Raw genomic sequence first — 20366 nt, 5'->3', positions numbered from 1 at the left:
TCCTCCGATTCTCCAGCTCTGAGCTGGCGAATCTGGAGGGAGAACACAGATCTCCAGTGAAGGGCTGACATCGCTCCTCGCTGATCTCCTGAGTGTCATAAACTGTGAATGACCAGAGAGTAGCTGCAATCCTCTGAATCACAGCTATTCTCTGTGTCATAAAGGACACCTGAGTGCACTGGGGTTCAGTTCTCCTACGGTGTGCTAGAGAAAACTTTGAAAACACTGGAAAGCTTTGAGATGTTATACTGATTTTATGAGTTTTGGTTTCAGGATCTTATAGGCTAACTATGAGATCTTTGGGTCTCAGAAGAAGTCGTGCTGTGCAAGGGCATTGCTAGGACTATGAAAGACCTGGGGCAACCTGAAGGAAGCAATGATGCAGTGTGCAACAAATGAAAGGTGTAGTTAACAATATTGTGAATAAGAAGCTGTGTTAAGCAATATTAATTATTGGAGTGCAGTAATAAAAGATAATTGTATAATAGATGCTAGTACTACTCATAGGTTCAATTATGCAAATGACCTTTAATGAGCAACTGTGTATTCATTATGGTGTGACATATTGGGTAGAATTATACTTAAATGAACACATTATCACCAATATATGATCTAGGGAGAAGCTATATATAAGTACCATAGTTTCTGACACATCTCTGAGCCTATACAAATAATCTGAACATAGCATCATCTCTGGACAAAAGCCATTGTGAGCACTAGGGCTCAAAATGTCAGAGCGCCAACCTGGACTTACTTTGCATACTAAGCTGAGCTGAACTTTGTCCTTCAGTAGAATTGGGCATAACTTGGCATACCAACCTTAAAGTAGAAGTGCATTCAAATCCTAACTCTACTTAAAAAGTATAACAAAAGGCAAAACCTTTTTTTTTTTAGTTTTACATAGAGGGGAGATGGATTAGAACACCTGTCAGTTTTTATTGCTGTCTGTGTCCCTGTTAGGGAGATTAATCCTATTTGTTCTGTTTACTGCTATCATAGAAAGTGAAAGAAAATGAAAAAATTTGGGTTGTCCCTAGAAATGTAATACAGTTGAAATCTTCCAAAGGGGACCCCAGTTCTGGTACCCTGTGGGTCCCCAAAGAATTCCCTTAATTTGCAGGGATTTCCTATCACTTCTTGTTTGGCTATGGGACAGGAATTGAAAGGAAATCTCTGCAATGGGATACAGATAGCGGAAACAAATCTTACAGGGGTTATAACCCTCCCTTACTCTACCCAAGTGTAAAAAAATATATTGCCTATAATTCTACTTTAAACCTGCTTCCACCCCCATTCTAGGCCTATTCTAACTACGCTGTAAAGGAAAGATGCCCATACTTATCTATTCTGAGGGTGCTCCAGTTTGGTCACTTGATCTCTACAGCACACGACTTCAGCAAAGAGGGGGGATTGTGGCCAATAGCGGCAGAACCTGGGCGATGGCGTCACCCATAGGCTTACTATGTGGCATCCGTTGTCATCTGTCCCTCTTCTACACTGAAGCCAGTGCTGGGAGCCCATAATATGACCGGACTGGAGCACCAAGGGAATAGGGAAGCATAGATATCTTTCCTCTACAGGGTAGAATAGGTTTAGAAGGGGGGGGGGGGCAGGTTTAAAGTGATTCTAAAACTGACTTTTTTTTTACCTTCATGTATTCTATGCATTATTATTTATTATTATTATTATAGCGACGTCAATTTACACAGCGATTTATATATATACAACCCTCAAGGGGCGTACAATTTAAAGTTCCTAACTCACATTCCTACATACACATGCCGGGGCTAATTTAGACAGGATCCATGCCTTTGGACTGTGGAGTACCTGGAGGAAACCCACGCAGGCACAGAAAGAACATGCAAACTCCAGGCAGGTGGTGCCATGGTTGGGATTCGAACCAACGACCCTAGTACTGCCAGGTGGAAGTGATGACCATTTAGCTTCTGTGCTGCCCTATGCATTAAGGTAGAAAAACTTTCAGAATGCAGCTCCGCAGCCCCCCAAATACCTACCCTAGCATGACTGCGACCCAGCACTGTACATGAGAGCTGCTCTCCCAGGTCTCTAAATCCTCATTGGCTCAATTACAGCAGCAGGAGCCATTGGCTCCTGCTGCTGTCAATCACAGCCAGTGAGAAGGGAGTGGGAGATGGGGCTGAGGCCCGTTCTGTGTTTCTTATGGACACACAGAGCGGTGCTCGGGAGTGAGCATGCACAAGTGCGCTCAGAGCAAGTGGCTTGCTCTGGGGGCACTCAACAGGAGGGAGGAGCCAAGAGCGCCAGCGGGGGGGATCCGAGAAGAGGAGGATTAAGGCTTTTCTGTGCAAAACCATTGCGCACAGCAGGTAAGTATAGCATGATTGTTGTTTTTTTATCTTACATTTTTACCTTTAATATCACTTTAAGTATGGTTAAATTTAAAGTGGAATTCCAGTCAAATCTTAAGATCAGCTTTATACACCAGACTGTGACAAGAACGTGCTCTGTGCCATATACCTGCAACTGTAATTCATTTTATACAAGTCAACAAAGTACAGCGAAGAGAAAAAAGGAATGATCTGTAAAAGTGGTGCTCAGGGATTTGCAAATTTTCAGTATTAAGGCTTTCTGCAGTCTGGGCTGTTGAGATGTTCCTGGGCATAATACATGCTGCTGAATAACATCTAAAATAGTTTATACAGTATTTGTGGGCAATCATTGCAATATGGGGTGTCGTAATATACTAGCTATTTCTGGACATACACAATTCTTCATGCCAGTGACCATGGCAGCACAGTATATGTACTTTTTTTCAATTCCAGACAAGTGCAAGCTTTCAATGAGCTACAAATACAATCCAGCATATGCAACAACTGTGCTAAAGGTAAAAAGTTCACTAAGTTTACTTTAATTTGATTTATGTGCAATTCTCTTTAGAATAAGTACACACCACTCCAAAATTGATCATTAGGAGAGCAATAAGATGCTGTATAATGTCTTCTACCTCTTTGCTTCCAACCATACTAAAGCTTCTAAGGCAGGTTTGACTGAATGATGTTGATGAATGTGATAAACATATTAGTCCTCATGCACACTGGACGTTTTTACTGCTGTTTTTGGCTTTTGACGGTTTTTTCTACAGCCAGTAAACCCCCAGCATGTTATCCTGTGTCCATGCACACATAGGCTGTAGTCAACGTTTTTTGGCAGGGGAGTTTTTTGGCTGGAAAAACCCCAGAACTAGTGGGTTTGTAGAGTTTTTTAGCTGCAAAAACGCTCTAATGCTGAAAAACACAGTAAAAAGCGGCTAAACGCTAATGCAAAAATGCTCAAAACACGCGATTTTAACATGACTTTACACAGCTAATACTACCAGCATTATTACAATGCCCAGTGTGCATGGAGCCTTATACTGTACATTTTTTAATACCAGTGTTCCGGGACCACAAACCAGTGTGATGCAGATTCACCAGATTATAGACAAAAGGTAGTCAGACTGATACAGTACAGCATTCTCTAAATAAAATACTACCAATACTTCTATGAGTAGGCAATACTCTCCTTATACACCTCAAAGTATATTTCAAGAGAGTACATTTAAGTGTATGTATATCCTAAACCTTTTTCTTTTAAGTTTTAGATAGATTAGTATTTGATTGAACCTATTTTTGATTTTTTTCAAATTCTTTATTTAAAGGTTTACCTCCGGAATACACAATTTGACCAGAAACAGCATGATTTGTGATAAATTACAAGAAATGTCCTAGTAGACATGCAACTGGGAGGTATGATATGAAAGCACATGTAAAGGTAGACATTATGAAAATCTTCTCTGATCCTCCCTTTCTTCCAGTGTCCCCCTCTTCTCTGATCCCCCCTTCTTCCAGTGTCTCCCTCTTCTCTGACCCTACCCTTCTCACAGTGCCCCCTCTTCTCTGATCCTCCCTTTCTTCCAGTGCCCCCCTCTTCTCTGATCCTCCCCTTCTTCCAGTGTCCCCCTCTTCTCTGATTCTACCCTTCTTCCAGTCTCCCCCCTCTTATCTCCCGATAGGACATATCATGTGGAGACACTCTGCACATGCACAGTTTAGTGTGTATTACTAGAGAGGTTTTTTTTTTCTTGGGAGAGTGCATGTGATCAGCACAGAGCCAATCAGGACTGTCCAGACAGAGGTCAGGGCTTCTGCATTATCCTAGAGCAGAAAGAAAGCTCCTCCTACAAGTTTTAACATGTGCTCTGCTGAACACTGATAGAAGTCACAAGACTGCTCTAACAGTTGATGAGAAAAGGCATTTAGCAGTTTATATTTACTAAAATAATTGCACTTTCATGTTTTGTGTACTGTGAGAGACCAGATATAGTGAATGTAGGGTCCTGGGCAGGGTACTAATGACAATTGCCTGTAACATGAGTCCCAGTATGAGTCAGGCTTTTGTCAAGTTTTAATTCCTGCCAGTATCCTGGATTGGTAGATTCAACCTCCCTGTCACGGCGGCCATTGTTGCCAATGCAGAAATGAATTCAAAACTTTAGAGTTGTCACCAGACCAAGAGGAGAAGGGAATCTTCCAATAGTGACACCTTTGGCGAAGGCATCATTTACTTGAGGCTGCGTGTACTGCATTTGACTTGCAGCTGTGAGGCAATATGTCCCATCCTTACTGCCTGTGTTAACCACTTAAAGCCTGCAGCACTATGCTGCAACTGTGTGCATTACACGTTGTTGCAGAGTGGTTGTGTCACGGTCCCATACACTTGAATGGGTCACATTTGATAGCAGATCCCTCCGCTATACATGACAAGTGTTATAATTCTCACCACGCCACCACTGTGGTGATATATACTAACATAGCCACTGGTCACGGCAACTTGCGTCTTCGCGATCGGTAAAACCATGACTTGCCTGTGCAAACAAGGCCTCAGAGTGGAATTTCCCTAACTTTGTAGTGTTTTACTATCACTTCGTCTTGACAAATGATGTACCCCTTTCCTATTCTATTGAAAACTAAAGAATGTTTCATATATATATATATATATATATATATATATATATATATACACATACACTTCAAGATTCTGACAGATGGTTAGGATGGGGCAACATTGCTGAAAAAGTTTCTCGCTTGGTTAGCATGGATGGGTCCTCATAATTGCCACATTGAGTTTGTTAATCTTGTTCAGTGTACTAATGGACTAACGGGATGAAGCAGATATAACCATCAAAATACTAGAAATAGAAAAAGTTTATACTGTGTTGCCTACATACAATACTTGTATTATTATTATTACAACCTATAACACCAAATATGATCTAATTGCAAAAATTCAATGAAATATTCTAAAGAAAGTTGTAGAGACTGGTAAAATGGCTAATCTGGAGCACATGGTATCTATATTTACAATGACATGAAAAACATGAATGAAAAAAAAACTTTCAAGAAAATAATTAGAACTCTATTTATATAATATTTTGTGTATAGCCGCACCTGCTTTTGTGATAGTAATGCCACAATAAAACTGTACTTCTCAAAGTATTTTCATAGATGTTGGATAAATCAATAGACATGATCTAATAACAAACATCAATAAGCATGCTGAGATGCTGTGATCCCCAACAATCAATCAACGCCCCGTAGTGTACCACAGGCCAGCTCAAAAAGTAAATTCTGATTGGTTGCTCTAGATTAGTACTTCGGTTTTTCCACCATTGAACTAAATGAAGGACCAACAAGTGCAATGCACTCCAAAAGGGTTATTTATGGTGGAACCTTGTAATTTTGTCCTCTGCTATGCGCTGATTTTCTTTTTTCATTAAAAATAAAAATGCCTACTGTTTCTCTATTTGTAGGTAATGGGTTTGCAGGATGCTATGCAATGATTCTGCAAGATAATTGAAAAGCAAACTGCAGAATGCTGAATATTTATAAGCACTTTCCAGATGAAAAATAATCATACCATTTCCACATTTCTCTCATATTTATTGAATGATACAGCAACCCTGCACAATGAACCATGAGACACCGTTACGAGGTTGTATCTTGTTTTCTGTCATTTTATGATGTCAGATGGTAGAGAGAAGTCGGTGTAAATGGATAGAATTATTAAGGTCCACCCACCTTACACATCTAAAGTGGAACGCTACCTATGTGTAAACGTGACACTAGAAGGCAGAAGAGTGAAATCATCCAAATTACAAAGAAAATCAAATCTCTACATTAGGTCTGGTATCAAACGTCCAAACCTGGCCTTTCATTCTAAAGGCATAAGTCTGTAATTTAAAGTGGTTGTAAACCTCTGATATGAAATATGAACAAAGCATATCCCTCTATAGTGTGTACAGTACTTGTCTCAATTAAAAGCACTAAGTGTAATTTCTGTCTTCTGCTTTGTTCCTCTGCTATCAGCATGAACTACTTCTGACAAGTTTTCCTGACAGCAAAAGAAAAATGGTAACAGAGATGGAACTCCACCAGGTTGCCAGCCTCTGCTCTGTTACTGTGAACTATGTGGAGGGGGGTGTCCCTTCCTTCCAATCAGCTCTCAGATCTCTCCTCACTGACCTCTGCATTGTTTAACTTCAGATTTCAAACCTTTTTTTGACAGCTCTACAAACTTTATAAATTCAGCACTTTCAATGGATGTAGAGGACAGAAAACTGCAGATAGATAAGTCCAACTTATGTAGACCGGTTGCAACCACTTTAACCGCCTCTCGCCCGCTATATAGTCCAATGACGGGTGCAAGGTGGTTCTCTTGCTCTGGGAGGACGTCATATGACGTCCTCCCATTCTCACTAGGCATGCGCGTCTCCGGGAGCACGCAGTGTGGCGATGTAAATAGGGAAATGCCGGTTATCGGCATTTCTCTCCTCACGAGCTGTCACGCTGACAGCTTGAGAGGAGAGCAGAGCCGGTAATCGGCATTCCTCGGAGGGGACATGTACACTTATCAGGGCACTGATGATCAGTGTGCCCTGATGGTCAGTGTAGCCCCAGCAGTGCCACCTGTCAGTGCCCATCAGTGTCAGCTCTCAGTGCTCATCCATGCCACCTGCCAGTGCCACATCAATGCCACATATCAGTGCCTACCAGTGCACATCAATGCCACATATCAGTGCCCAACAGAGCTGCCTTTCAGTGTCACCCATCAGTGCCAGTCAGTGCCACCTATCAATGCCAATCAGTGCCGCCAATCAGTGCCACCGATCAGTGTCAGTCAGTGCCGCCTATCAGTGTGCATCAGTCCCACATATCAGTGCCCGTCAGTGCTGCCTATCAGTGCCGCCTAACAGTGCCAGTCAGTGCCGCCTATCAGTTCCAGGCAGTGCCGCCTATCAGTGCCACCTATCAATGCCATATATCAGTGCTGCCTTTCAGTGCCCATCAGTGTTGTCTGTCAATGCCCATCAGTGCCACCTATCAGTGCCAGTCAGTGCTGCCTTTCAGTGCCCATCAGTGATGTCTGTCAATGCCCATCAGTGCCACCTACCAGTGCCTCCTCATCAGTGCCCATCAGTGCCACCTATCAGTGTCCATCAGTGCAGCCTATCAGTGTCCATCACTGCAGCCTCATTAGTGCACATCAGTGAAGGAGAAAAATCACTTATTTACAAAATTTTATAACAAAAACTAAGAAAAAACTTTGTTTTTTTTCTTTAAAATTTTCAGTGGTTTTTGGTTTAAGAAAAAATGAGAAACACAGAGGTGATTAAACACCACTAAAATAAAGCTCTATCTGTCACAAAAAAATGATAAAATATTCATATGGGTACAGTGTTGCATGACTGCGCAATTGTCATTCAAAGTGCAACAGTGCTGAAAATTGGCCTGAGCAGGAAGGGGGTATAAGTGCCCTGTAACTTAGTGGTTAAAGTGGTTATCTAAACCCATACACTTAAACCAAATATCTTGTTGTATATGTTCCTGAGATGTCAAAAAAATGTAACCCTTTATTTTCCGATTTTCAATTAAAGCTAATCTCAAGGCGGTATTTGTATTGCTTACTTACATTGGTCCATGCTGGCATATCCTTATCCTATACCAGATGAGCCAGTGAGAAGCCAAATATCACTGTAGTAGTTGATGCTACTACAATAACAGTTGCAATCTTCTGAGTCATCTTTGGGTACTGTGCGATCGGCTTACCCTCAGCACACTGACAACAGGAGGGTGGCACTGCCACCATTTTTAGAACATCTTTGATTGGGTGAGATGCAGAGGAGGGAGCAGTGATGTCAAGATCTCCAATTTGTCCAATCAGAGCATGCCCTTTATGAATGTATGCAGTGGAGAACCCCCTACTATTCACACTGACCCTCTGTGTTCAGTGTGTTTCTTCTCCTAGATTGACAATACTTACTGAATTCTGCTGCAACGCTGTCATCAATTTTCTGTGTGTACCCGATTTGGACTGCACATTGCGTTGGTACTTTTTACCATAGTCAATGTAGTAAAATTACAACAATCAGTCACTGTAGGAGGGGACACATGTCCACAGGATATTCATACAACGAGCAGGGGCGGATTGACCATTTGGAAACTCGGGCACTGCCCGAGGTCAGTAGGGGGCCCCATGAGATGCCCCTGGTACCTTTTTCATAGGATTTTTTTAGTTTGAGCAAGGACACAGGGGCCCCATGATCCCCTATTGCCCGGGGGCCCCATTAGTTGTCAGTCTGCCCCTGACAATGAGTCTACAGTATGTGTCCAGTGCAGGGAGAGAAAACATGAACAAAGGAGAAAACGATTTTTAACAAAAAAAAAAAATGATGCAATTATTTTTTGTAACTTACATTACTCTACACAACAAAGCAGTGAGAGTTCCGTTTTATATAATAATACAGCGGTGTTTTCTGAAGGTTCTAAGCACAAACAATGTAATAATTCAGTTTAAAGCCATACAACATGCATTTCTATTTACTATAGCTTCCTAATATTATTATAACAAAACACATAAGTAAATAGTTCTAATTTTCCACTGGACACACAAAATAAACATGCATCAGCACTTGTTCTTGTATATTGCAGCCCATCATTTTCAAACTCACACAATTTTCTGTGCATGATCATTCAGTCAAATATTAAACATGACATGCTACCCCGAAATTACAGAGCAGGATATCATTTGGTAATCACACTGCGATGGACTAAGCCCGTCTAGACATCTAAGTTCATCTAAATCATTTAAGTGATTTCATTCATGTGTCTGGGAGAGGCACCAGGAAATTCTGAGGACACATGTCACCATGTCAGTGTACAGCTGAGGTCCATTTGTTAAGACCCTTTAAGTCCAATACTTGTTGTGTTTCCTGTTTCACAGCTACAAAGAAAAAGCACATTCAGGCTGGACAGTTCATTAATCACTACTAGCCTATGTTCCTTTTACAGTACAAATGGCCATCTCTCACAGATCTTAACAAACCCCCCATTATTGCCTGGAAGGAATTCATACAATCTTGGAAAAGCTACAGTAGCTGTATCCAAGCTTAGCAAAGAGGACCAAGCTTGCCCTGAAGTGGAATGATTTTTAATTTAAACTACAGTGCTTCTTATGATTGCACTCGGGTGATCGGAGAATATGCCACCTCTTACTTGTAGGCAATGTTAGACTGCTGTATACAAGGGCCACCAATTAAATAAATTAAGTCCCTACTGGAAGCTCATCGATAACATATTCTTTACAACCTAGCTATTATAAGCCCAATGAGTACGATCATTCTCATCACTGATTTATACGTTTGATTGTATTGTTCTGTTAAAGAACAACACAATCATTTCTTTCTGTATATTATTTATATATCATATATGCTACTTGTCTCAAGCATACAATAAAGAGGCTACTTAGTTAACAATACCCAATAGAGAACAGTCAGGCTAACGCTGATTACAAGAATTGGCCAAAATAGACTTACTTGAAACATATTCTGACCACAACTTGCTAACCACTTTGTTAAAGTGACACCTCATCGATACAGATGTGGGGTGCTCATTCACGCCAGATGCGGTCAGGTGCATTTTTCAATTCACACCTTAAAGTATATGTAAACCCTCAACTTGTAAAAGAACCCATTCAGTGTAAAATAGAAATAAAAGGTAAAACATTTGTGTGTGGACATAAAAACCATTATAACTACTTTTTTTGCCTTTGTTTTTCCCTCTAAGCTCCTTATGCAGCTGAGAGGAGAGAGCTGGGGAGGAGAAACAGCATTACACTTAACTTCCTAGTGAATGGCTGTGTGTGGGAAGGAGGGGGGGAGTGTGAGCAGAAATCTGATCATTGTAGAGCACATTAGAACTAGAGAACTGACCACAGTGCACTCTTCTGCCTAGTGTAGTCAGTCTTTAATAAAAAAAAAAATCAGAAGGACTGGCAGGAACACCAGGGATTTCACAGAAGCAATACAAAGAGAGCGGGATACTTTTTCATACAAGTACATGGTAGTGCAGGCACATATCAGGAATATAAAATGTTGGGTTTACATATGCTTTAGGAGATTTATTGTCATTCTACAATCCCAAGATCATACAATAAAATATAATCACAGCTCTACACGTAGCAAAGCATTCTATAAAAAGAAACAATGTATTCCAGTGAGCCTAGTTCATACCACTGTGTCGCATTGTAATGTGCTTAAAAGAAATGTAGCATCATGGACTTTTTTGTTAAACACATTCATGTGAATAAATGCAATGCAAAGTGATTCTGGAATAAAATGAAAATGAAATGGATGCAAAATAAATTTGTAAAAATGCATTATCTTAAATTGATATTAAAGCCTTTGTTATTTCTAATGCTGTGTTAGGTACAGTGTTTGCAGTGTCTTTATTTAATAACTGGCCCTTTGCCCCACAATTTGCTGGGCAGTTCAGGGTTTCCCACCATCCATATTCAGGGAGTCTCCTTTTCTTTGCAGAGACCTAGAGAGCCACCCTTGGGTGTGATCCCAGCCAGGACCAGAGCGGCTGCTGTGTGCATCCACTTAAACACACAGCCCTTAAGTAAGCCACTCCTCTGCCCCCTCCCCCCTTTAAAGTGTTACTAAACCCACAACAGTAAAGTCAATCTGTATATGCAGTAAAGCATGTTTGTTATACTCATTGTGGAACTTAAAGGGTTAACCCTCTACATTGTGTAAAAAGAATGTTTAATCCTGTCTTTTCTGATTTTCCACAGTTCCTGACTCATCTCCTGATAGAACAGAGCCTTGGGGGCTAGCTGCACATGCTCAGTTTGGTGTGTATTGCTAGAGAGTGTTTTTTTTTTTGTTTGGGAGGGTGCATGTGATCAGCACAGGGCAAATCAGCACCGTCCAGACAGAGGGTCAGGGGTCCAGCACTCTCACAGGACAGTGAGAGGAGAATGAAAACTCCTTCTACAAGCTTTAACCAGTGCTCTGCTGGGCACTGACAGAAGTCACAAAACTGCTCTAACTGCTGATGAGAAAATGTATTTAGCAGTTTATATTTACTAAAATAATTGCATTTCCATGTTGTGTGTACTGTGGGAGACTAGGTATAGTGAATGCAGAGTCCTGGGTTTAGTAACACTTTAACCTCCTCTCTGTGCCTGACCTGTTTTGGTTGATCAATGCATGTGAGAAACTCGGGGCTAATGTGCAACACTTCACAGAAGTGAACCCCATATTTAATTAACCACACACTGGGGAATATGGAACAGGTTACTATAAAAAACTAAAATGTCAGAATTCCAGGCTAAACCCAACAAGTAAACCCAACATTTCACATTCCTGACATGTGAATGCTGTACCATGTACCTGTATGAAAAAGTATCCTGTTCACTTTGTATTGCTTGCTTTGTGTGAAATCCCTGGTGGACCTGTCAGTCCCCCTACTTGCCTATTAAATCTGACCACACTAGTCCTCATGAGAGCACAGTGCAGTCTGTTCTTTAGCTGTGCTGGGAACTCAGTCTGCTCTCATCCAATGATCAGACTTTTCCTGACACGCCCCCCTGCAGAGCTATTCACTGGGAAGGCCTTCCTTGCCCTATGACAGGGGTGTCCAAACTTTTTTCAAAGAGGGCCAGATTGGATGAAGTGAACATGGTGGAGGGCCGAACATTTTTCCAAACATTCTTTGAACCATTACAATTAAATGCAAATAAATTATTTTATGCCAAGTTACCGTATTTTTCGCCGTATAAGACGCACCTGACCATAAGACGCACCTAGGTTTTAGAGGCAGAAAACAGGAAAAAAAAAATTCTGAACTAATGGACTGCAGACACAGTACAGGAGATGACCAGAGACTGCGGACAGCACAGGGATGACCAGAGACTGCGGACAGCACAGAGATGACCAGAGACTGCGGACACAGTACAGGGATGACCAGAGACTGCGGACAGCACAGGGATGACCAGAGACTGCGGACAGCACAGGGATGACCAGAGACTGCGGACAGCACAGGGATGACCAGAGACTGCGGACAGCACAGGGATGACCAGAGACTGCGGACAGCACAGGGATGACCAGAGACTGCGGACAGTACAGGGATGACCAGAGACTGCGGACAGCACAGGGATGACCAGAGACTGCGGACAGCACAGGGATGACCAGAGACTGCGGACAGCACAGGGATGACCAGAGACTGCGGACAGCACAGGGATGACCAGAGACTGCGGACAGTACAGATGACTGCTGACCTTTGGGGAGGTGGGGAGCGGGTACCTGAATTTGACAGGTAGCCACTCTTACTTCCGCAGTTGTTCTTTGATCTTATCTGTTCCTCGATCCAGCCGCGCGCTGTCTTCCCGGCTTCTGTAATGGCGCTCGGCATGACAGCCGGGTGCCCAGTGTGCATGAGCGAGAAGCACTTGCGCTTTGTGATTGGTCCGGCGGCTTCTGGGATCTGTCATGTGTCCCAGGTACCGCCTTACCATTCACAAAAAGCACCGCTTCTTGCGCATGCGCACTTGGCACCCGGCTGTCATGCCCAGCGCCCACACTACAGAAGCCGGGAAGACAGCGCACCGCTGGATAGAGGAACAGGTAAGGTCCCGCTGCAGAGCTGAGCGGCCGGCCCGGTATTCTGACACGGCCGCAGTGGAAATACCGGACCGGTCCATATTCGCTCCATAAGACACACTGACACACTGACATGGAGGGCCGTATTAAACCGACCCTCGGGCCGTAAATGGCCCGCGGGCCGGACTTTGGACATGCCTGCCCTATGAGAATACTGACTTTAGGAAAGTCTATATTTGCATATGATCTTTGGGTATTCGAAATTGCACACTGTGGAGGTGCACAAACTCTGTACAAGTACATATCAGCAAAGAGTGCCTGCTAATCATATGCTACAAGTTTGATTTATATTTCTATCCCCCACAATTTATGGGGTAACCCTACAGCTGATGAGTAGAGTGGGGTCATCATATGGTGAGCCTTTAAAAATGCATTCACATTAGCATTATGTAGCACAAAGCAAAATCAATCAAGCATATCTTTAATTTATACAGTCCACAATGTTCTGCAGTGTTGCAGAGTACAAAGAACCATACCAATCAATCATGCTCCCAGAAGACATTACAATGTAATAAACCAGTCACAGGGATACACCTGATCTAAAACAAATGTAGGTACAATCCAGTTAACCTAACAGTGTGATATTGAGTACAGGGAGGAAATGGAGTGCAAACAAACAATTCTTGTATTTGTAGGAATCAAACTCAGACCTCAGCACTGCAAGCAATAGTGTTAATCATAATTGTGTGTATCAAACCATCGGATGCAACACATTTTTACAGCAGACAACAAAGACAGGTACAAAGGTAACTGATGCAAAACCAAAAGAGATGAGAAAGTAACTACATTTATTGTTCTATTTAATAGGCAAAGCGTGACTGTTTATTCTGGATGGCTGATCCTGCGTTCTGTTCCACCGTCTTTGTAAATCAGCCCAAATAGGCGTACAAATGGGTGAAAAACAACTATTTCATACCAGGTTTTGCCAATTATGTGTAGAGCCCTGGATCTGAGCTATTCCTTCCCTGTGTCCTGTGTGCTTAGGGTGACATCATAGCGCACCTACTTCACAATTCACATGGAACTGGGAAAACTGAGTGTGAAATAAAACTCTGTAAATTAGCAGTTCTCTATTCTTATTTTGTCACAAACAGATACTTGCTATGCTTTATTTGCATTGCTTTTACTTACAAATTTGACATAAACCAGACCAATAAATCAGAGATCTGCTTTGCCTGTCTTCGGTAAGCATTAGGGGGATAGAATAAATACTTTCAAGCTTACAAAGAATGCATAACAGAAAGGGAAATAATACTGGGAGGATTTAGGCTCCATGCACACTGGTTTAAAAAATGCTAATTTTGAGCATTTATTGTACTAGTGCTTAGCGGTTGTTGTTTTTTTTTGCCAGAAAACGCTCTCAGAAGCGCAAAGCAGAAAGGTTTTTTTGCTGCCTCTAATTGCTGAGCTTAAAGGCTGCCTCTAGGCTACCTATAGTGCATGGATACATACAGTGCCTTGAAAAAGTACTCATACCCCTTGAAATTTTCCACATTTTGTCATGTCACAACCAAAAACGTAAATGTATTTTATTGGGATTTAATGTGATAGACCAATACAAAGTGGCACATAATTGTGAAGTGGAAGGACAACGAAAAATGGTTTTCAAAATGTTTTACAAATAAATATCTGAAAGATGTGCCATGCATTTGTATTCAGTCCCCTTTACTCTGATACTCCTAACTAAAATCTAGTGGAGCCAATTGCCTTCAGAAGCCACCTAATTAGTAAATAGAGACCACCTGTGTGTAACTTAATCTCAGTATAAATACAGCTGTTCTGTGAAGCCCTCAGAGGTTTGTTAGAGAACATTAGTGAACAAACAGCATTGTGAAGGCCAAGGAACACTCCAGACAGGTCAGGGATAAAGTTGTGGAGAAGGTTAAAGCAGAGTTTTGTTATAAAAAAAATATTCCAGGCTTTGAACACCTCACAGATCACTGTTCGATTCATCATCCGAAAATAGAAAGAGTATAGCACAATTGCAAACCTACCAAAGCATGGCCGTTTACCTAAACTGACAGACCGGGCAAGGAGAGCATTAATCAGAAAAGCAGACAAGAGGCCCAAGGTATCTCTAGAGAAGCTGCACAGATCCACAGCTCAGGTGGGAGAATCTGTCCACAGGACAACTATTAGTCATGCATTCCACAAATCTGTCCATTATGGAAGAGTGCCAAGAAGAAAGCTATTGTTGAAAGAAAGCCATAAAAAGTCCTGTTTGCAGTTTGCCATAAGCCATGTGGGGGACACAGCAAACATGTGGAAGAAGGTGCTCTGGTCAGATGAGACCAAAATTTTAATTTTTGGCCTAAAAACAAAATGCTGTTTGATGCAGAAAACTAACTGCACATCACCCTGAACATACCATCCCCGTTGTGAAACATGGTGGTAGCAGCATCATGTGGTGGGGATGCTTTTCTCCAACAGGGACAGGTAAGCTGGTCAGAGTTGATGGGAAGATGGATGGATGGAGCCAGACACAGGACAATCTTACAAGAAAACCTCTTAAGAGTTTGTAAAAGTCTTGAGACTTCCAGCAGGACAATGACCCTAAACATACAGCCAGAGCTACAATGGAATGCTTTAGATCAAAGCATATTCATGTGTTAGAATGGCCCAATTGAGAATGTGTGGTAAGACTTGAAAATTGCTGTTCACAGATGCTCTCCATCCAATCTGACAGAGCTTGAACCATTTTGCAGAGAAGAATGGGCAAAAATGTCACTCTCTAGATGTGCAAAGCTGTAATTGCAGCGAATGGTGGTTCTACAAAGTATTGACAATTATGTGCCACTTTGCGTTGGTCTATCATATAAAATCCCAATAAAAAACATTTACATTTTTGGTTGTAACATGGCAAAATGTGGAAAATTTCAAGGGGTATGAATACTTTTTCAAGGCATTGTAGGACATTAGTTGTTTCTACAGGCCAAACACGAAACTCCTCCAGGAGCAGCGTTTTATTTTAAGCTAGTGTGCATGGAGCCTTAGAACAAGGGCAAAATCTCTTGCGTGAGATGCAAATTAATGAAAATTTCATTAACATTTTACTGTAATGGGTATGTACAAACAGAAAATTACTACTGCTAGTAATATATCTGCTACAGTGCAAATATTTAAAATATTAAGGAATAATAATTTACATTACAACTGGCACTGCTTTGATTTCTCCCTTCAGTCCTAATAAAGAATCCTAAGTGGCATTCTTATAAAGGCGACATGCTACCTTCACCAACAAAACGATTCAAGACTAATAGACGCTTGACTCAAGGAAAGCCATCCTTCATTGCAGCATGTAATCAGACTGGGTAAACCTGAACTCGTATTGATCGGTTACTATGAATAGGACAAAGCTTGCAAAGAAGAGGAAATTCCTCACCTATTTTCACAAGGTAGCATATGATGGGTGCTACATTGCTAAATGACACTCCAGGACATCAGCATTAATGAGCAATTACTGGACACACTGCTGTTACTCCAAAACAGATATATTTGCACTAGGTGCATGTTGCTTGTGTACAGCAAAATACTGCTTGACTCTATAATATTAATAAACTAATACCATAGGAACACAAAGCAAGCAAATCTCAATTTAGATTAGTTAGGGATGAAAAGTGACTTCTCAATAGTTGCTATGGCTTACAGCATTTTGCAAAATGATCTTTGCCCAATGGCTTAAAGTCCTATACCTGCATACCCTAGGATATCTATAGTTGTACTTTAAGGCTGTAGCTATAGCCATAGCAGACCGTGTGACTGCTATGGGGCCTGGAGCGGGCTGGGTGCACTGTTATTTATGTAGCTAGCAAAAGCATTCGACACACACATTTGGATAACAGGAATGTATAGTTTGGGTACCTTTTCAAGATTTCTATGACAGCAATTAGTATTCTGTATCATGAAAAGATTTGTCTTTGAGATGGAGATTGGAGAGCTAATGTAACCCTGAACGTTTTGGCTACATATTTAGTTAGGCTCCAGATAAAGCCATTCTCAACCATGGAGCCTTAGGGTTCCTCCAGAGGTTGCTAAGGGTTCATTGAGATGTAACTACCTATCTGATGGTGCCTGTAATGATCTGTGTCCAACACCACTTAGAAGAGTCAGCAACTTGACGCTAATGATCCTTTTTTCTTTAGCTGTCTGTAATGATGACATTCTGACCACCAAGGTAAAGAGGGCATTCTTCCAATTGACCACCAATATAAGGGGAGTATTCTTCCCACTGGTCACCAATGTAAGGAGGACACTATTCGCACTGACCACCAATATAATGGGGGCATTCTTCCCAAATGTAAGGGACAATTCTTCCCACTGGTCTCCAATGTATTAGGGACAATCTTCCTACCGACCACAAATGTAAGGCGGGATTCTTTTCACTGACCACCAATGTAATGGGGTCATTCTTCCCACTGGTCACCAATGTAAGGAGGACACTATTCACACTGACCACCAATATAATGGGGGCATTCTTCCCAAATGTAAGGGAGAATTCTTCCCACTGGTCTCCAATGTATTAGGGGCATTCTTCCTACCGAGCACAAATGTAAGGGGGGATTCTTTCCACTGACCACCAATGTAATGGGGTCATTCTTCCCACTGGTCACAAATGTAAGGAAGACACTTCGCGCTGACCACCAATATAATGGGGGCATTCTTCCCAAATGTAAGGGAATTCTTCTCACTGGTCTCCAATGTATTAGGGGCATTCTTCCTACCGACCACCTATGTAAGGGAGAATTCTTCCCAACAACTCCTAAATGTAAGATGTGCAGCTTTTCTATTGACCACCAATTTAAGGGTGGAATTCTTACCACTGGTTAACAGTGTTTAGGGGGCATTCTTCCCACTGTAAGGGGGCATTTTTTCCCACTAACCACCGACGTAAGGGCTGAATTCATCCCACTATTCTCCAACATAAGGGGTGCAATCTTCCCAATGACCGCCAATGTAAAGGGGATTCTACCCACTGATCACAAATATAAGGACACCATTCTTCCCACAGCCCACCAATGTAGGAGGGATTCTTCCACTAACCCCAAACGATTGTGAGAGCTCCTCTGGGGTAAAAGGTTGAGATAGACTGCTCCAGCTAAATCCCATAATAAAACCCATCTGTAATGCCATCCTTCAGATGAAGTGGAGGCATAGCGCCTCCACGTCATCTGAAGGATGGCATTACAGATGGTTGGATGTGATGGAAGTTGGTCGGGAAGCCTAGTGCCATGCCTCTCTCCCTCTACAGATGTGCTGGGATCCAGAGGCAGGGCATGGAGCAGATATTCTGCCCCATCCTCCCTCCATGTGAAGGTCTGCTGTAGATCATTGGAGGTAGGAAGGTTGGATGTGATGGAAGTTGGTGGGGAAGCCTAGTGCCATGCCTCACTCCCTCTACAAATGTGCTGGGATCCAGAGGCAGGGCATGTAGCTGATATTCTGCCCCATCCTCCCTCCATGTGAAGGTCTGCTGTAGATCATTGGAGGTAGGAAGGTTGGATGTGATGGAAGTTGGTGGGGAAGCCTAGTGCCATGCCTCTCTCCCTCTACAGATGTGCTGGGATCCAGAGGCAGGGCATGGAGCAGATATTCTGCCCCATCCTCCCTCCTTGTGAAGGTCTGCTGTAGATCATTTTAGGTAGGAAGATTGGATGTGATGGAAGTTGGTGGGGAAGCCTAGTGCCATGCCTCTCTCCCTCTACAGATGTGCTGGGATCCATAGGCAGGGCATGGAGCAGATATTCTGCCCCATCCTCCCTCCATGTGAAGGTCTGCTGTAGATCATTGGAGGTAGGAAGGTTGGATGTGATGGAAGTTGGTCGGGAAGCCTAGTGCCATGCCTCTCTCCCTCTACAGATGTGCTGGGATCCAGAGGCAGGGCATGGAGCTGATATTCTGCCCCATCCTCCCTCCATGTGAAGGTCTGCTGTAGATCATTGGAGGTAGGAAGGTTGGATGTGATGGAAGTTGGTCGGGAAGCCTAGTGCCATGCCTCTCTCCCTCTACAAATGTGCTGGGATCCAGAGGCAGGGCATGTAGCTGATATTCTGCCCCATCCTCCCTCCATGTGAAGGTCTGCTGTAGATCATTGGAGGTAGGAAGGTTGGATGTGATGGAAGTTGGTCGGGAAGCCTAGTGCCATGCCTCTCTCCCTCTACAGATGTGCTGGGATCCAGAGGCAGGGCATGGAGCAGATATTCTGCCCCATCCTCCCTCCTTGTGAAGGTCTGCTGTAGATCATTGGAGGTAGGAAGGTTGGATGTGATGGAAGTTGGTCGGGAAGCCTAGTGCCATGCCTTTCTCCCTCTACAGATGTGCTGGGATCCAGAAGCAGGGCATGGAGCCGAGGCTCGCACTTTGCCATGACTTGTCCCACTTGTCCCCGGGCCCCTCTCACCTGTTAAACACTTTCCTGATCCTTTGCACAGGGCCGGGGCTGCTGGAGATGCTCTCGGCCGGCAGGTTCTCGATGGTGGACACGACATGGTTGGACGTCTCGGGAATCATCGCTGTTCCAGTCTCAGAGGACAGGGCGCATCTTCTGCCTCCCAGGGGAGAGGAGCTGGACGAGGGAGAGAGCCCGGCTACTCTGTGCCACAGGTACCGCACTTGGTGGGATGCCGGACAGGACAGTCTACATACACAGCCCTTCCTGTTCTCCGCCTCACCATCCAGCCAGAGAGAGCCCGGATCCAGCGCTCTGTGTGGCCGCCAGTCAGAGCTGGAGGAGGGAGGTGTGCGCCGACGATGTGCGAGGAGACGAGGCTGCTGGGCTCTGCTCCCCTCCGCACACGTTTTCTATGCCTAGCCCCACGTAGACCACAAGAGAGCGCCAACAGAGGGGGCTTCACTTCCACACTGACACCCACCACACAGCCGTCCCTGTAGCATCACGGTACTTGTAGTCTTTTCCGACACTGACAGCGACACCGACACCGATACCTGCTTCAGCACAGCTCCCTGCTGGACAGCTCCGCCTCCTCACCATTGTAGGCTGTACAGGTGACCGCCGGCCATCCGAGAGCACGAGATACTAAACACTACAGCTCCTCATACACTCAAAAAGACACCTACTGCTCCTCACACACTCAAAAAGACACCTACTGCTCCTCACACACTATACAAGACACCTACTGCTCCTCACACACTCAAAAAGACACCTACTGCTCCTCACACACTATACAAGACACCTACTGCTCCTCACACACTATACAAGACACCTACTCCTCCTCACACACTCAAAAAGACACCTACTCCTCCTCACACACTATACAAGACACCTACTGCTCCTCACACACTATACAAGACACCTACTGCTCCTCACACACTATACAAGACACCT

General features: G+C 43.3%; 1 protein-coding gene across 2 annotated transcripts in view; it reads right to left on the bottom strand.

Annotated features, from left to right (window-relative positions):
* SLC35F1 (solute carrier family 35 member F1) overlaps nucleotides 1-20024 on the bottom strand; it is a 427587-nt gene extending 407563 nt beyond the window's left edge. Inside the window, exon 1 of one of the 2 annotated variants that reach the window (XM_089652171.1) lies at nucleotides 19422-20024. In XM_089652171.1, coding sequence (XP_089508297.1) covers nucleotides 19422-19531 — 110 coding nt within the window. In that variant the 5' untranslated portion in view covers nucleotides 19532-20024. The remainder of the gene's footprint in view (nucleotides 1-19421) is intronic. The other variant, XM_089652170.1, reaches the window with a different exon arrangement.
* Between the last annotated feature and the right edge of the window lie 342 nt (nucleotides 20025-20366).

Source organism: Staurois parvus, unplaced genomic scaffold, assembly GCF_062004578.1.
Source record: "Staurois parvus isolate SC_StPar_1 unplaced genomic scaffold, SC_StPar_1.0 ptg000672l, whole genome shotgun sequence".
NCBI classification, from domain to species: domain Eukaryota; kingdom Metazoa; phylum Chordata; class Amphibia; order Anura; family Ranidae; genus Staurois; species Staurois parvus.
This window is presented reverse-complemented; position numbering and strand designations above follow the sequence as displayed.